General features: G+C 45.5%; 1 protein-coding gene across 4 annotated transcripts in view; it reads left to right on the forward strand.

The window, feature by feature from the left end:
• INF2 (inverted formin 2) overlaps positions 1–17,885 on the forward strand; it is a 220,202-nt gene that overhangs the window by 177,405 nt on the left and 24,912 nt on the right. For all 4 annotated transcript variants that reach the window (XM_069638142.1, XM_069638144.1, XM_069638145.1 and 1 more), the window contains exons 13-17: positions 6,663–6,763; positions 8,764–8,834; positions 8,964–9,071; positions 13,631–13,701; positions 17,274–17,397. In XM_069638142.1, coding sequence (XP_069494243.1) covers positions 6,663–6,763; positions 8,764–8,834; positions 8,964–9,071; positions 13,631–13,701; positions 17,274–17,397 — 475 coding nt within the window. The remainder of the gene's footprint in view (positions 1–6,662; positions 6,764–8,763; positions 8,835–8,963; positions 9,072–13,630; positions 13,702–17,273; positions 17,398–17,885) is intronic.

A 17,885-nucleotide genomic window follows, 5' to 3' on the forward strand; every position in this document is an offset into this window, starting at 1 on the left:
AGCTGAAAGGAACGGAAATGAGAACGGGTACAAGGGGATGGAGGAACAGTGAGTAGGAAGAGATCTCCAGATCTGAGGGTGCGAGAGGGAGCGTAGAACGAGAGGAGAGAGGAGAGGTGGGGGGGGGGCAAGTTCATGAAGAGATTTGAAGACCAAACGGAAGAAGTTGAGTTTAAGTTGAGAATGAAAGGGAAGCCAGCCTAGTTAAGAAAGCGAAGAGGAAATGGAATCATGAGGAGAGAGAAGACAAAGGGTGTGAATAGCAGAGTGATAGAGGGTTTTGAGGGGGCCAGGTGAGGGGCAGAGAGGCCAAAGAGGATAGTGGAGCAATAGAAAAGATGAGAGAAAATGAGGAAAGAGATTAAGAGTTTAGTGGCATGAAAGGTGAGGGAGGAATGGATTTTACGAAGATTGAAAAGGTGGAAGCGACAGGCGCGGGAGGTAAAAGAAATGTGGTCGGAAAAGGAGAGGGAGGCGTCAAAGTTTAAGGCCAAGATTGTGAGCAGAGGCAGAGATGGGGAGATTAGAAGTGGGAAAGAGAATAAATTGAGGGGGAGCGAGGGGGAAGAGTGTTGGAGGGAAAGAATAAGACTTCAGTCTTATCAGTGTTGAGGGAGAGCAAGTGAGATGACATCCAGTTTCTGATGGCGGAGAGATCAGAAGAAAGATTAAGGTGGATGTCGGGAGTGAAAGAAAGAGAGAAGGAGCTGGGTGTCATCAGCATCGAAATGGTGAGAGATGCTGAAGGAAGAGATGGGGGCAAGAAGGGAAGTGTAGAGAGAAAAGGAAAGGCCCAAGTACAGAGCCTTGCGAACACCATAGTCCAACGGGAGAGTAGAGGTGCGACCGCCCCATGAGAAAAGAACGGTTGGAGAGATAGGAGGAGAACCAGTTGAGAACAGGGCCTTTGAGACCAAAAGAGGAAAGAGTATTAAGGAGTAAAGGGTGTTCAAGGCAGCAGAGGGGTCAAGGAGGACGAGGATAGAGGATTGCTTAGAATAGCGAGCGGTAAGGAGGAAATTGAGAACGGAGGTGAGGGCAGTTTCTGTGGAGTGTTTAGGGCGGAATCCAGATTGAGAAGGGGGAGAAGGGAGATTGGATGCAAAATCAGAAAGTTGAGTGTAGACTAAGCGTTCCAAAAGCTTGGAAAGAAATGGTAGAAGCGAGATTGGACGAAAGTTGGAAGTAAGGGGAGGGTTAGCAGTGGGTTTTTTCAGGATAGGGATGATGATAGCGTGTTTGAAGGAGAAAGGGAAGGTGGCAGTGGAGAAACATGTTGAAGAATGAGGTGAGGTAAGGGATGAGGAGAGGGTAGATTTTGGAAATAAGGCGGGGTAGGGAGGGAATCGGAGGGGGCAGCAGTAGGGTGAGTTTTGGACAGGAGGAGGAGAAAAATCAGATGAAGTAATGGGGGAGAAGTTGGACATGTAAGAGGAAGGGGGAGAAGTAAGAGCGGGAGGAGGAGAGTAGGAAGGGGAGCGTAGAATGTTTTGACGCAGAGTAGTTTAGAGAAAAAATCAGCGAAATCGGAGGGGAGAGGTAGTGGAAAGGGGCTGGAGTAGGTGGAGAGAGAAGACGAGAGAGGGTCTGAAATATTCGACGTGGATGGAAGGATGGTGATTGGAAGAGGTTAGAGTAGTAAGAACGTTTAGCTGAGTTAAGGCAGAAATCATGAAGAGAGTGGTATGATAAATAGGAGGCCTGATTAGCAGGGGCGCGAAGCTTGAGCCAACATCGCTCAAGATGACGACGGAGGAGGTGGCACCTGGACAGAAGGTGAGGGGGAAAGCCAGGGTTGGGAGGGTTTTCGGGTGGGGCGGAAAGAGGAGGGGGGTGAAGTTGATCAAGACTAGAGGAAATAGAAGAGTAAAGCTTCATTAGCCGAGAGAGGAGAAATCGGAGAGCGGGTGGAGGGAGGCAGAGCAGGTATCGAGGAAAAGAGGGCTAAAATTGCGGAGATCCTGTCGAAAGATGGAAATGGGAAGAAGAGGGGGGTGAAGGAGGGGAGGTGAAGGAGAAGGGGTAAGGCATGGTCAAAGGGAGGTGGGAAGGGTAGATACTGGGGAGGAGGAGAAGGTAGAGATAAAGAGAAGAGAGTGGAAAACAAGGAGTGAGTAGGAGAAGTAGGGACAGGAGTGAGGAAGTAGAAGTTGAGAATGGAAAGAAGAGGGGATGGTTGATGAGAAGAGAGGAGATGAAGGTTGAAGTCCCCGAGTACAGTAAGTGGAAAGGGGGCGACGATGAGGGAAAGGTGATCAAGGTCATCATAGAAGGGAGAGAGATTATAAGAAAAGAGAGCGTGAGGTGAAGTAAAGGTTTTGTAAAGATATTCAAAGGAGGGGAAAATAGGAAGAGGAGTTGGGGGGGGGGGGGGGGGGGGTTAGGGAGGGGGGGATGGTAGAGGAGACCAAGGCCACCGCCGCGGCCAGAGGGGCGGGAGACATGAGAGGAGGAAGATAGTGAAGTGGGGTCCAAGTTTCTGTTATGCAGAGGAATTGAAGGTTAATAAACATGTCCAGAACAGCTGCAGTCTTATTGCAGAGGGATCTTGTGTTCCAGAAGGCAATGTTGATGAAACTGGAGGGTGCAAAGTTAGGGGGATTGATGAGGTTGGGGTGTCAAGGAAGGGTAGAAGGGGGATGGAGAGAGCTTGGGGAGTGGTTGAGCGAGGAGAAGGGCATGGAGATGAGGGAAAGTACAAGGGGAAGAAAATAGGGGTGAGGGAAGGGGGAAGGGAGCGAGAAATAAGGAGGAAGAGGAGAGTGGAGAAGGGGAACGCGCATGTCGGAGGAGGAGGAGGAAGACTGCACTCCAGCTCTGCTTTCTCCTGGCTGCCACCCTTGCTACCCTCCCTGCAACCGATATGTACGCTGGTGTTCTTCTCTGAGCTTGGCATGAGATGGACTGCATTTCTAAAGGAGCCTGGGAAGGGATGACTATGGACCTTCATCAGGCATGGGTCCCGTTTGAGGACTCTACTAAGACTGCGGTTATGGTTCAAGAAGGGTTGGGATATTCGGCCCATAACCTAGTTAGTCTAAATGGGTGTAATGCTAACACTGAGGAGAGTATTGTGCTCCAAGGACTCATCTAACTACTGCACTTCCTGATCCAGATGTGGAGATGATCATCTCTGTAAGACTGGTTCCTGTTGCTTCCCTCACCTATCTGGAGGGACCATTATCGAGAAGTGTGTGATGGTGCATACAGAGATGATCATCTCCAATCGTGGGCGATGAAGGGGAACCACGTCTCCCTAATCTACCAAATGCGTGTGGAGGCTGCGAGCCAAGTATGGCTTCCAGTAGCAGTTCTATGCTCTTTCGAGTGGCAGTGTTACTCCAGGTGGGATTGACATGGAAGGGGGCTGCCAAAAATGTGGAGCTGTCATTTGTTGGAGTTCCGGTTTTCTGTTGGTGGTAAGGGGATATCAGATAGAAATTGGCAATCTGAGACCCGTGAACCTGTGCCGTCCTGAAGATAGCTTGGTACCATAAACATCGTTACCCTGCTAGGTGGTGCAAACCCTTGGATGTTTGGGTTGGTCCTGAGGCACGCTGCGTTTCGCTACCTGCGAAGGGTGAAGGAAAGAATCAGCATAGAGTAGTAGTTAACCCATTGTTGGGAGGCTGCTCCTCTTCATTGGAGATGTGTGCGCTACTTGTAGAGCTAACCATGCCCCCTTTCTTGTTGGGTTATACGGCTTAAATATGTGGCATGGTATGCGAGTTTCACATGGCGAAGGGCATTTCGTGATGGCCTGGTTCCCTGGAATCTGGAGCACAGTTTGATAGTAGTTGCATGGCAAAGCATTTACTAATTGTAGGAACCCTTTTTGGGAGACCAATTCATGGCCCGGCACTATATTGGCAGCACATGGCTCTGTAGTAGATATGAAGTTAGGACATTTATGATGGCCGTTTACTCTTGGTTGTGGTCTAGAAGACCCCAGTCAGCTTGAGACCAAGAGTTTCCAGGATACTTGTGTTGCCCGGGGAGAGCAGGGACCATTACCAATCTACCTGCGTGATATTCGATGGATCAGTCTGGCAGTTTGTACGAGGATGCATTAGGAAATCTCTAGAAGTCACGGGTCTTACTTATTGTGCAAAAGGTTGCACTTTGAATTGTGTTTTGTGGCGTGGTCTGTGTTGGAACCTAATCTCCCAGGGGTGTTTAATGGCGGAAATCTGGCAGCGGAGTTCAGTTTCTTCTCAACAAATCTACTTTCTATCTGAGGGTGGTGGGACGTTTGGCGCAGTACGCCATGTTCTGGATCATTGGTGTATAGTCTGTGGCACGGTGCAGCAGCGTCATTCAGGCTCGGATCACTGGGAATTGCTATTAATTAGGGCATCGTTTTAGAGTCGCTTGTATGTTGGGCACTAGTTGTAATGTTCTAATGCAGACTGTCCATGAGGCAGGTCCTTCTACACTTCATGTGGGCACAGGTGTCTCTGTCTCAGCTGAACAGTTACTGGCACTGTTAATGCCAGTTCTGTTTTCTGCTTTTCCTGGTGCACGTTGGAAGCTCCATAGTACGGTTATTACTAAATTGGTGGTGGAAATGTCACGCGTGTTGCATGGAGTCTTTTGGGGTAACTTTGTGGCGGACGGTCCGCTCATTCCTCCCGGTGTGCCTGTGAATTATGACCACCAGTGAGGATATGATGGGGGATGAGAGGGTGTGGGGGGGGCGGTGATCCATAGGTGATGAGTAACCTAGCAGCGGGGTGGGGCGAAGACCCAATCGGGTTGTTGAACTCACTGGCGTGCCTTAACAGTATACACTGGCGTTGGAAGTGGGCAGATGGCTTCCTGCACCCTCACACCTCCCTGTTCATTTGTCTTTATCCAATTGCAATCTAAGCATTGCTTGCTTGCTGGACAGAACGTACTGCGATGACCACTGCCCTCGTTACTGCCCCTTGCCTCGTTTGTCCTATTAGCTTGGAGTGGTGTTCCCACCCGGTACAGCCCGCCCAGAAAGCCATTATTGCCACCATAAAGGGCAGTAAGCATGAGAAATGAAGGCTTTGGTTTGAGAAAAAGTAAACTCATTTGAGAGACAACAAGCGTTATAGAGTATAAAGAGGAGTGGTTTGGAGTGCGCAAGCCAGAGGGACTGGGAAAGAATGAGGGCGTATACCATTGGGACGGGGATGAAGGAAGTGATGGGCGTGGCCAAAATGAGATTTGGTGGCCATGAAGGTGTTGAAGATCAAGAGTAGGGTTTTATCTAGATTCCGAGACGGCTAAAGGGGTCTAAAGAGAAGGGCTGGGAGCGGGGGTGGGGGGAGTCCATGAGAAATGTTAGTTTTGAAAAGGCAGAACTCCCTCTATAGAAGAAATCGTGAACCCCAACACTAAGAGTGGGGACTGATTGAAGAAATGGGTTGGGGGGAAAGGAAAGCGAGAGAGGGAGTTCTAGAAACAGATGAACCCCTTTTCCAACCAAATTGAATCTACTGTGACTGTAGTTTCACTTCTATTCACTGCTTAAGGAAGACCTTCTGTGCTTAATTCGTAGGGGAGTTTGCCAGGGCGCAGCCCCGGCACTTATTTTTTTTCTCAGACTGTCTTCGTGTTTTGGCAACTTTATTATTCAATCTCATTCAGCAGTTGCAAAACGCAACAGTGAGCACTGGCCACATTCTCCCCACCCTGTGGCGGCGCGTCGTTATTCATGGACTTGGTGGTGTGTGTAGACAGCAAGTGGTAGATGTCCATCTTCATTGCTACCAATGAGCTGGCAGGTGACATTGCTGGGTGCTTGTGCTGGCCACGCCCACACTTCTCCACTCCTCCTGCATAACAATGGAGCTCCTACACTACTGCAATACGCAGCGACAATGCAACACTAGTGTGCGTTGGCAACCAGAGGACACTCGCCAGCCCAAACACGGGGCAAAGGACAGGGAAAAAGCCGCTGCCTAAGAAGACGGCCTTTCATGAGTGACAACCTGTACACTAAGGTTTTACTGCAAGGTTTGACAGACTGCATTAACAGTTCCGTCATCGTTTTTCCTGCATATGTCCATCAATTTAACTTGGAAGGAAAGCAGATTTGCTCGTTTTTCTTCTATAGGGACGTAGTCCACATGTTCCAATTGACACCTATACAATCCGAGCAAAATGTTACTGATGTGTTTAAAAAAGCACTTACATTTGTCTTAAACTAGTATGTTATATTGCTTGGTCTCTGTAAATGTCACATCTGCCATGGCTAGTGCATCCATCACCCAAAATAGCCAGTGGGAGTTGCCGGTCAGATGTGTCCTAGGCGCGCTACAAACGATTTGGCCCATGGCACTTATTTTTCTTTTTACAAATTAAGCACTGGATACAACCTATAAATTACCCATATTATTGGCTTTGTCGATATGTGAAATTAAATGAGGGATTGGTATTGGTCACTGAGCTATTTTTAATCTTTATGGTTTCTTTGCTTTACTTATTAATGTGCTTGTACAACCTAGAACCATGTCCTAGGTTTTGGATGAGTTTTGAACTATGCACTTTCATCGACCTATTTATGCATGCGACTTGTGTTTGAGATCGAATTAGACCAATTTCCCCCAATATTAGAATGCAATGACCTTCAGTCTTGAGAGGATGTTGAGAGATGACCATTTCTCTTGGATCTCCTTCCGATTGGCCAGCTACCAGCTTCGCCTCGAGTGCATGCTTATGTGTGAAGAGACCAGCATCGTCCTGGACATGCTGCAGCCAAAAGCCCGCCTGGTCAGCGCAGCCTGTGACAGTAAGTGACGCACTGAATATCGGCTATACGAATACTAATCTATGCAGACATGTCGGCCAGGGAGACGATGATTTTACTAGAAAGAGTTTAATAATGAAAATTGATGAAAAATATCAAATGAAATCCACAGTATAGATTGTCTAGAGATGGAACGCATGAAAGTTTTTGCTTGTTTTCACTTTCTGGAACTGTGTGACACTTTACAAATTTAAGTACCTGTTGAGAGCAAAACCTTGAAGTTGCTTCTGTCGAATGAACGGGAACAAAATGTTTGTCCCAAAAGGTTTACTAGAGTGGAAGAATTCTTCGCAAGTGATTATTATGTTGCGTAACAATTCTTTGCGACAGTGAATCTCCCTCGCCAATAGTTCTTAGACCACATCTGATGTCTAATGATTTTCTTTCTAATGTTGGGTATGTGCAATGTTGACTGCAAGACCTGTTCCAGAAGATCTGTCCACCCGACTATGGAACCACAGCCCGGGCACTGGTTAACTGGCATATCAATGGGGAGACACATTCCTCACTGCGTTCCAGCGACGCGCCTAGCCCCACTCGGGGTCACCCAACGTGCCATGATGCGACTCCTAATGGAAACAAGGCATCTTACACCATTTCTCCCATCTTAAAGGAGCTGGACCAGCCTCCCATCACACCTGGAATGATGGGATATGTTGTTTAAAACGCGCTTAATACCAAGAGGTTTCTAAGTGCGGACCCGAGAATCGAACCTGTGATGCTTTCATGTTGTCTTGTTTCCAAAGCGAGCACATGGTCACTGAGCTATCGTCCCAAGAACGTGTTCTTTAAGACTCCTTGCATTACTGACATGGCAGCCTACCCTTGCACACCTGCCTACCTACTTGCAAAACTCTGCAGCAGAGGTCAGTCGCGCTTCTTCAGGTGCTGGGCAATGGCTAGAGACGGAAGTGGCACGCAAGGAGGATAACCTAAAACGGGCTTCTTCTTGCTACACCGGCGCCTACTTGAACACCATCATACAGAGGCAATCCAGACAGTGCCAAAGTTCATTCAGTTCAGTAATTAACTCAAAACTTTACTCTTCAGGAAATACCTAAGTTTCCCCTTAGGCACCAGCTTTACCACCTCCCAACCCACTCTTTTGGCCAGATGATCCCATGTTGCGTATTGTAGCCCTACCTCCATACCTCCTCTCCTCAATAACCTGTATAGCGCTCTGCGGCTTGCCAGCTGGGTTTCAACTGTTTTGAAACCTGCTCTACAAATTACGATCCATAGTTGGGCATTTCCAAACTGTTTTTAATTTTCCCAAATCAAGAAACATAGGATTCAAAGGCTTCATAGACTTTTCTGTATGGTGCTGCTTCTCTCTATGTGGCTCTACCAATTGTTGTATTCTAGTATGCTCACTGGCGTAACGGGTGCCCCATGCTGCCCATGCCCAACGTGTGGCCCAGTGGTGGTGGGGGGGTGGGGCCTCAGCAGGGCTTGCAGGAGGGGGGGCACATTTTGTGTTATGCCACGGAGTACGTTTCTCCTCTCCTTACCACGCACAGTATATCTTCTGTCCATCACAACAGGTTTCTCCTCTCCTAATTTCTGGACAGCATCTCCTTCATCCATCGCAGGCTTCTCCTCTCCTTACATCTGCACCGCCTAACCTCATACACTCACCGTGGGCTGAACCTCTCCTTGCCTCAGCCCATTCTCCCCTTGATATTTTTAGTTTGCTCTTTCGTGACTCTATCTCCATCTTCCCGCCTGGTGTTTGCATCCCTTCTCCCGGGGGAAGGGGTCTCTATGAAATGGCCAGGTCTTTGGCCCACACCATAATCCTGTCCATTGCTCTAGTTGGTTCTCAAGAGTTGATGCCGGATGTGTCTTTCCTAGGTCATTTGTCCCTTGTCCCACCCCACATTGAATATGCGAACCAACAGGATTGTGATTGTTTTAGGTCTCTGCGATGACTGGTACAGTTTTCCTCTTCCTTCAGTTCACCTTCCAGTCTTGTCTTTCAGATCTTCTCACCAGCCACCGGCTTCCAGTGTTCTGCCAGCTCATTCTGAAAGTTGGAAACTTTCTCAACTACGTGAGTTCTTTTCATACCCAGACTCAACGGAACCTGTTAATAAATTCCTTTTCCAAATAGACTTCAAGATATCCATGACTAGAGTGCGAAGAAAAGAGCCTTGATCATTGTTGGATGCTTTATTTTTAGGGAAGCCACACAGGAGATGCCAATGGCTTCAAAATCAGCGCGCTGCTGAAGCTTACGGAGACCCGTGCAAATAAGGCCCGCGTTACACTCCTTCACCACATCCTAGAGGTCTGTTTCTTTGGGTTTTTTTGCTCCCATTTGTGGTATTGAAGTACACATGTATTGTGTTTATGTGCCATACACGCGTGTAATGCACATGTGATGCAAAGCATTTACATGTCTCCAATCCTGCATTGGTGCTAATACTGGTTTCTGTTCTTGACCTAAAACCCTTGTGCTTGTGGGTAAATCATTTCACTTCATTGTGCCTAATGTAAATATGTAAGATACCGCTATAGAGTTTGATGTCCAATGGTGTCTGACTGCTGGCCTGAAGGATTCCCGCTTTCTATTGCGTGCAATCTTTAAAAAAAATTGTATAAACAATTACATAAGCATCCAATAATGGCGTTCTGGTAGACGTACAGCCGGGTTTCAGAAAGAGCCTGTCGACAATCGATCACGTGTTCCGTCTCTCTTTATTCACCCAAGAGTTCATTGTTCTAGGAGCACAGACTCTATAATTGGTGATATGAGGGTTCCGTATCACCCAAGTGCAGTGTCCACCCTTTAGAACCTGGCGAGAGGTATCTTTGTCCAGAGGCGCCAGCTCGGACCAAGTTTTTCTGTTGAGCAAGGGGTCAGGCAAGGTTGCGTTTTGGCCTAGTTTTTGTTCTTATCCTATATTAATCCGGAGTACAAAACAAAATAGGTATGCTTGTATTTGCGGATGACGCCATTATAATCACAAAAAAACTCCCACTGGGTTGCAGAAACAGCAAATTATTTTGAAACCCTGTTAGGGTTTGGGGTTGGAAATTAACCGTAAGAAAATGAAATGTAGGAGTTGCAGCATAAAGAAAGTGTAACCCAATAATTGGCTGTTCCACCGTTAAATTAGATAAGCTAGCATTTTGTGACTATTTAGGAGTGTGGCTATCCAGCGATGGCAGGTGGTGAAGTGTTAGAACACTGTCCAAACAGGGGGGGGGGGGGGGTCGACGTACAACAATTGGGTTTTCTTAAAAGTTTGGGCGCTGCGCTGTTTCTGCCTCCCTTGAAATATGGGACTGAAATCTGGTGGGTAAGTGGTCCACGCAATTTAGAAATAGCTGAAAATAAAATCTTAAACTCCTCGCTGCTCTTGCTCCCCCAAAGTACTTCTAATGTAGCATGAAGGTTAGAACTGGGTATTGGGATTGAGGTATATTTGAAACCCCTAGTGATGTTGGGCCAAATTGTGACATTCGCCCTGTTTAGCCATGAATAGGGAAGCAATGGAAGATGTTAGTAAAGACAAGGGGGCAATGTTCTTTCACTGGTTTGGATACTTCCGGGGAGATGCTTCCGCCATAGGGATGCCGCAAATGTGGGTTGCCCCCTCATGACGCCCCATCAGTATTTGCAAAGCCACTGAAGGCAAAAGCAAGCAACAGTACAACAAACCAGTTATTGGTAACTGCTTAAAGAAGATTGTCCCTACATCGCTGCATTTATCTCTCTCGAAAACCAGCGTTGGGACTAGCAAAGTATCTGGAGGCAGTGGAGAATTTCCAGGCCACAAAGCTGAAACACTGTAATTACATAAAGAAATTGTGACAAAAGACCAGCTTTACAGGACTGCCAAGCTACTCAGATCTCCTGTTAGAATTACTTGATAGTCCTCGACAGTAGTCCTCAACACCACATTCTACAACAGGTGGCTATGCAGATGTTTTGGACTTTGACTCTGATGATCTCTTACTGATGAAGTTGCAGTGCGAAACACCTGGAGAGACGGTTTGCAGACCCCTGGTCAAGGATTGATAGAAACATGCATGCAAATATACAGCAGTCGAAAATTATGGCACATGAGGTTCAATGCTGGACATGTGTTGCCCTGATGATAACCCCAGTGAAAGTGTTTTAAAAAAAAAATGTTTTATAAACTTTCTTTATTAAACAGAATTTTCTCACCATCCGTACATGCAACAATGCTCATTTCTCACGCCTGGCACGCAGATCAATGAGTCAGTGTCCACATATCGATAAGTGTTACTATCGACAAACAACACCTAACGCTCCTACTACACCCTACTAGGTCGACGTAAGGCCATGTCATCGGCATAGGTGAGGCTTTCCATTCTTTTCTCCCCTAATATCGCTTAGTTCCCTCATTTCCACAATTGTCCCCTCCTATCAGCCAATTAGGACATTCCTCACTATACTGGCTTATGATAAACCTTCTCTATATCTCTAATCTATTCCTGGAAAAGCGCCCACACTTTCATAAAGTCATCAAGCTCCCCGTTGCCAGGGCTGTTTATCTTTTCCATTGCCAGGACTCCCCATAGTTTGAGCCAATAATGGGACCCGCTTTTGTTTTCTAGAATTGGTTTAATGTTGATCGGGACGTGTTGAGCATGCGAGTGATCAGGGTCGCTGTTGCACACATTCTGCTACCTTCCCCCAAACCACCACTTTGGAATACCCGTTATTTCCTTAATATGCCCCAACATGTATTTGCAGGTGCTATTACTACACTTCCATCACCTATGCCCTGTTTCCCAGTTCACTGCTTCCTCTCCAGCAAAGCTGAGAGGCAAGAGGAGAGAACGTATTAATTCACTGAGGGGTTAGATACCATATAAAGCCGATTTTGTGCCAGGTTTCCATTATCGTACTACATGTGGATGCTCTATGTGGCCGCTGCATGCATTCCCAATCCCCTTCTGCAATAGTTATCCGTATTTTCTTTTCCCATCTGCCCATGTAAGGTAGCCTATCAGCGGGAATCTCGCCATCCAACAGTATGTCGAACTTTGAGATCCTCCCACTCACAATCCCATCTCGTAACAAAATCTCTAATCCCCCTGTAAACTCTACACCAAACTTGGCGAACCGTTCTGCATTAATTCAAAGTCCGATTTGGGTGTATCGGAACCGTTCTTGCTCCTCCAGTATTGTGCCCTACACACCTCGTATTTTCCCTATAGAGATCCATGAGTCGGGTGATTCCCTTATTTTCTCAGCTGGCTAAGTAAGTACCATTTCCTTCCCGGTGTGAAGTCTGGCTTGTGACTAATTGGAGAGAGCGGGACCAACCCTAGCTTAATTCCTATCAATTGTAAGGCTCTGTACCAGTGGGATATGATAGAAGTCATTTATAACGCGCCTGTATTCAAGTGTTTCTAGGCGCAACAAGACAAGGAAGGGAGGACAGAAGGAGGAAAAAACTATGATCTTACTAGGCCTTGTGTCATTCAGATTGTGCAAGTGCAGCTGGGCGGGCGGGCGGGCGGGGGAGGGAAGGCAAGTATTGCCAGGGGATAGTGAACATTCTGTCGATTCCAGAAGACTACCTCCGGCGTGGCGCACGGTCCCCTCCAGAAAGGGATGTTTATGAAGGGGAATCGATGCGACTCCCCGTTACAACTCCTTCCATCCTTTAGTTCCCTGTGTCAAAGACCACTCCAGCATGGGTGCAAACTGTGCAGCCAACAAATAACCCCTGATATCTGGGATACCAAAGCCCCCTAAACCCAGAGCCCTCCAAGATTCTTTTGGCTGTCCTCAGATTTTTAAAATTACAAATACATTTTAATATCTCCCCTGAAATCTATTGCTCTCAGGGTCATCACTATAATGGCAAGAAACTGAAAAAGCACTGGGAAGTAACCTCCTTTTTACCACTAGAATTCTGACTGGCCAGGATCGCTCCTGCAAATCCCAACCTTTCAAATCCTCCCTAGATTGCTGACAGGTGTCTGGGATTTTGGCTTCTAGAGAGCCCCTCATATGATGATCAACTCACCCCTAGATAATCTAACAACTTTGCTTCCCGCTATTAGAGGGTTTTCATTGTCAATCCTGTAGACTTTGCATAATGTATCATCAACCCTGGTTCAAAGCCAATTCGTTTCATCTTTTCCAGTGCTAACGGTAATGTATGCAATGTGTCCGTCAGGAACAGTACATGATCGGCGTATAGCGCCAGTTTGTTCCAATCCCCTACTCGACACTCCCAAAATATTCTCGTCCTTTATGATCAGACATGCTAAGGGCTCCATAGGTATTGCAAAGACCAAGGAAGACAATGGGCAGCGTTTCCACATGCCTCTCGATATTGGTAGTAGGGGGTAAACATTCCATTAATGTTTATCCTTCTCGCCACATGGTCTCCTCACCAGAGTCCTCTTATCATTCTCTGGTAGGTCCCTCTTTCATCCTGTGGTACTTTCAAATAATTTGGTAAAACATTGTGCTGCAGCCAAACCCTCGAAAACCAGGAGTACGTTCCTGCTGGTAGCAGAGGCCCCCGAAAGCCGAGTTGTAGTAGGGGGTTCGGAAAGTTGCTGGTATGTTGTTACCGGCACCCTTCTTTCCAGACAGGCAGACAGAGGCCCTGTCTTTTGGCTTTAGTTAAATATACAGAATAGTTCAAATATCTACCTTGCGTGCTGCCTATGGCTAAATCATGGAGCAACTATTGAGATGGTGACCATAAATCTTGTAATTCATTTCCAGAAATTGGACTAGATTAGAAGAAAGCTAATTTCTCACATCACACACAGTTGAACTGCTAGTTGGTGTTATCAGAAAGAGATGACCATTTCAGAGGATAACGGCAGCATTTTCTTTTCTTGCAGGAGGTTGAGAAGAGCCACACGGATCTGCTTCATCTTCCAAATGACCTAGAGCCTGTCGCCAAAGCGGCCGGGTAGGTGTTCCGGAAATATAAACGGAAGATGGAATCAAAATATTTCTCACCGGGGTTGGAGCCGATAGTCCGAATGATGTCTGTTTTGCCACCATTTCTAATCTAGAAAAGAGATGCTTGGAGAGGCTTATTTTTTGTGCATTCCTTATGTATTCTAATTGGTGGTCCCTCTTTATAATTTGAAAGCTGGAGAGTCGTGCATTTGTTCACCCTCGGCCTCTGTGTGCGCCATGCACCTGTTGTCTCCCGCAGGTTGCGTTCTCCCTTTCGTTTTCTCACCCAGTGATACTCTACGGTGGAATGGTGACTAACACAACTGTCTGATGCCTGTGTCCTGTTTATATAACTTGGTTTCCTAGTTTTTCAGTAGTGGGTCTTCTACCCTTCTTACCTCCTTCCTCCACCCTCACTTACCTGCCCCAGTTCTTTGGCTGTCCAAAAAGGTCAGCACCTTCTTTTCCGTAACGCACCTTCAGCCCCTCACAATATCCATGTTGCTGTCCCTTTACATGCAGCAGTTACTCTGGGGGAATGGATGGAGCACTTTTATTTCCTATTGACCTAAGATTATAAGCCCATAATCGCATGATGAGTTACTGCACTACACTCCTTTTCGGCCCGACTTCTTGGCATCGTTCGCATTATAATAAAACCAAATAAGAGCAAGAGATTTGCTATAAGCATTTATTTTATGCAATTTAAATGCCAGGTAAATTAGGTTATGATGATAATGGGGTATATTATTGAGGCCTGTTATTTTATAAGCATGAAGTACACTGATGTATCAGTGGATTGTTTCCCTGATGAAGCCTTTGTTCAGCCGAAACCACACCGGCGAATCTTCATGGAATTTTGATTAAGTTGCTTTATGACTTGATTTGTTCAAATGAGCATTTTTGCTGCGGCGCAAGCTTTGTCATTGCAGTTCCTGCTTGGCGGTATGGACGCAAACATTTTGAACTGCGATAGTTACGATGCTAAATTACGATATGGTGCACAATAGCCCATCCTTATTATCCAGTTTAGTGCAGAAACCGACACAAGACCAAACAAATCTAAAGAGCCCTTGAGTAGTAGGTGGAAAGAAAATTGTTTTTAGTACTCCTGCTTATACAAAACACTTTGACAAAACCAGTCACACCACTGTTGCCAAAGTAAAACCTTTGCATGATTGACGTTTCAATGGTCATTTGGTAAAATATAAGGGGAATCGGTCAACTAAGCAAGAACGTCGTGAAGACTGCGTCAAGTATACAGACTTGGTTAAAGAAAGCAGTGTTATTTGCCCGCATAATATTCTTAAGAGGGGTCGACATCTAAAGGATTTGGCAAAGATGTTGCTTGTGCATGCCGGATATGATGACTGCAAGACACAAGTCTCCAGTATGTGTACATGAACCTATAAGCACGGGGGAGGGTGGGTCTAAGGAAATTTGCATAGTTTTCATTCTTTCATAACTATTAGTGATTCTGTTTCTTGTAATTGGCTAAATAAGGTTTTGGGGCTAATAACCCTGATACATTTGCTAACCCTAACACAGATGAAAATCAGTAATTCAGTCCAGAGAGTCCACGTGGCTTGCATAGATTTTAAGGTAGCTTTTGATTCCGTGTCAAGGGAACTTTTATTTTCAAAACCAACAAAGGCAGCCTGTCCAGCACATATTCTGGCTTTCATTGTTCAGCTTTACAAGGAAACCTCTATACAAATCAGATTAAATAAAGCTGGGCTTTTGATGCACTCGGCCCGGACCGCGAGAGGATTTAAGCAAGGATGCATATTGGGCCTGGCGCTTTCTAACTATTTAATCTCCGACATTGGTAATTTCCTGGCTGGTATTGTGGCACTCTCCAAAACTGAGCAATAGTCCTGGGCAGGGGCTGCTTTACGCAGACAATTTGGTCATTATGGATAAAACGCAAGTTGGTCTCCAAAGATCTTTAACAGCTTTGGAGCAATACGTAAATGCAAATCAACTGGCTATTGATGTTGAGAAGACAAATATTCTGGTATTCGCATCAAAGCAAAGTTCTGAAATGTCTGTTTAAGTGGTTTTTATAAAAGACGCCCTGGCTGATCGAGTATTGGTACTTGTGAATGAGCATTAATAATAGCAATAGAGAGATACCGTACCTCCTAGATCTAAGGAGACAAATGTTGGGAGCGGCGGCACAGGCATCTGTTAAGGCTGTATGGTAAACTTGCAAACCTCTGGTGATGTTTTATAGACGGAAGGTAATTCTGATGATTAATGGGGCGGACACTAAGATGATAGACTGTGTGCTAATAAGGAAAAAATAAGGGTTGTTTTGGAGAAAAGTTCCATCTCTGCACTGCTTGCCCTAGTGCAAGCGATACGTTTTGAGCCAGGTTTGCTATCCTTGGACATATTATATAAATGGCAGTTAATTTGAATAGGAAATGTATCGTCTGTAGCCCAGATCCTAGATCTATAGTTCCAATGATAGCCACTTTATTGGGCTCAGCAGAGGATCGGTCGCTGAAGGCATGGAAGCAATCCTGTCTGGACGTAATGGATAAAGCAGATATCCAGATAGACCTTCTGATAGAAAATAAATCCCAGCAGAGCTAAAACTAGTGGCTATATGACTAGAGGCTGACTTGGGAAGAATGCAACGGCTCCGAACATTTTTCACTTCTATATGAAACCATTCTATAGACTCCAGGGTTATCTGATGAAATTTCCTTCCCCAAAGATGAGTATGCTTTTTTAAGGTTACGTTTTAATCTCTAGCCAAGGAGTTCAAGGAGTTGGATCTAGAGAACCATATGAAGAAACAATGCTGTAGATTCTGTAAGAACGTTCATGAAATGGAAACTCTAAAACATCCGGTGGTGATATGTCCGGACCTATTGTCCCAGAGAAACTTTTATCTTTGGAGATTTTAGAGACTTAACTGCAGATGTTTTATGGGAAATTTTTAGGGGTCAGCGCCAGACAGAGATTTTAGCAGTGATTAAATATTTGCTGTTTTTAGATATTTTGTGGAAATAGTAACGGTGAAAGCTGGGATTAATAGACTACAATGATCTTATTAGTATTTTTACATTGGCCTGCCTAGATGAAATATGAAAACTGTATTGTTTTAACATTGATATACTTTTTTGTAATATTGAAAGGTTGAAATGTATATGTATTCAACTAAATTAATAATAGAAAGAAAATAAAAAAAATAAGGTTTTAGGCCTAATAACCCCTTTTATGCACTAGTGCAAACATTTAGAAACGGTAATCGCACCCCACAGAGCATAAAATGGTTTACTACTTTATTTTAATTGAAATATTTTTTTGGTGCATTTTTCTCCTTAAACCTTGCTCTGTGCCAAATAAATACTCCAAAATAAAATCGACCAAAAGAACTCCGATGTTTTCCTTGGCAGTGTCCACCTAAGTAACCTCCTATGTCCCTAAGTAATGGCTTGTGTGTGTGTGTATTCGGGGTATTCAATTAAATCAAATTCATGAAGGATGCTAGCCCAGAACTACCTAATTACCATATATCTATATCTATATATCCTTTACTGGTTTTCATTTGTCAACATTTTTCAGAATTAACATCGACAATCTCTACTCTGAAACCAGTGCAAACTTGAAAAAGCTCAGAGAAATTCAGAGCAAAATGTCCGCCGCAGCGATGCAAGATGTGAAAGAGCAGTATGAGAAACCAATCCAGGTAAGTAGATTTTTAGTTCCGTTAATGGAATTTGCCATCCTCCCTTACCCTCCGGTTCATTAACGCTGCTGTGATATCTGTAAAGTTGTTCAGAAGGCAGTACGCCTTGGCATTATAGCCTGCCTCCATTTGTACTGTTTGACTGTGCAAGACCCTCTTTATGTTGTGTTCTCGCCCCTCCTCACTGAGAACCATCTCTCTTCGAGCCCTATTTAATATTTTGTCTCCAATGTGAGAGGCCTGTGACGAAGGCCCTTGTTGATGGTCATGGTATGTGCTCTGTTGCCTGCTGTGAAGGACTCTTTGGCAATAGCAGCTCATGGCAATTCAAGCTTTCTCTTTGAGAAGCTGCTCCTAACGGGGTCTCTAGTGTCGGGAGCAATGCTTGCCAGTACGGAATCCAAAGACTCAGCAATCCCCCAGGGATCGAGATCATGTATCCAGAAGTGGAGTGTGGAACCACTGTCGAAGGCTTGTTTCTCAAAGAT

This window comes from Ambystoma mexicanum, chromosome 14 (assembly GCF_040938575.1).
Source record: "Ambystoma mexicanum isolate Mex_15411 chromosome 14, UKY_AmexF1_1, whole genome shotgun sequence".
Lineage (NCBI taxonomy): Eukaryota > Metazoa > Chordata > Amphibia > Caudata > Ambystomatidae > Ambystoma > Ambystoma mexicanum.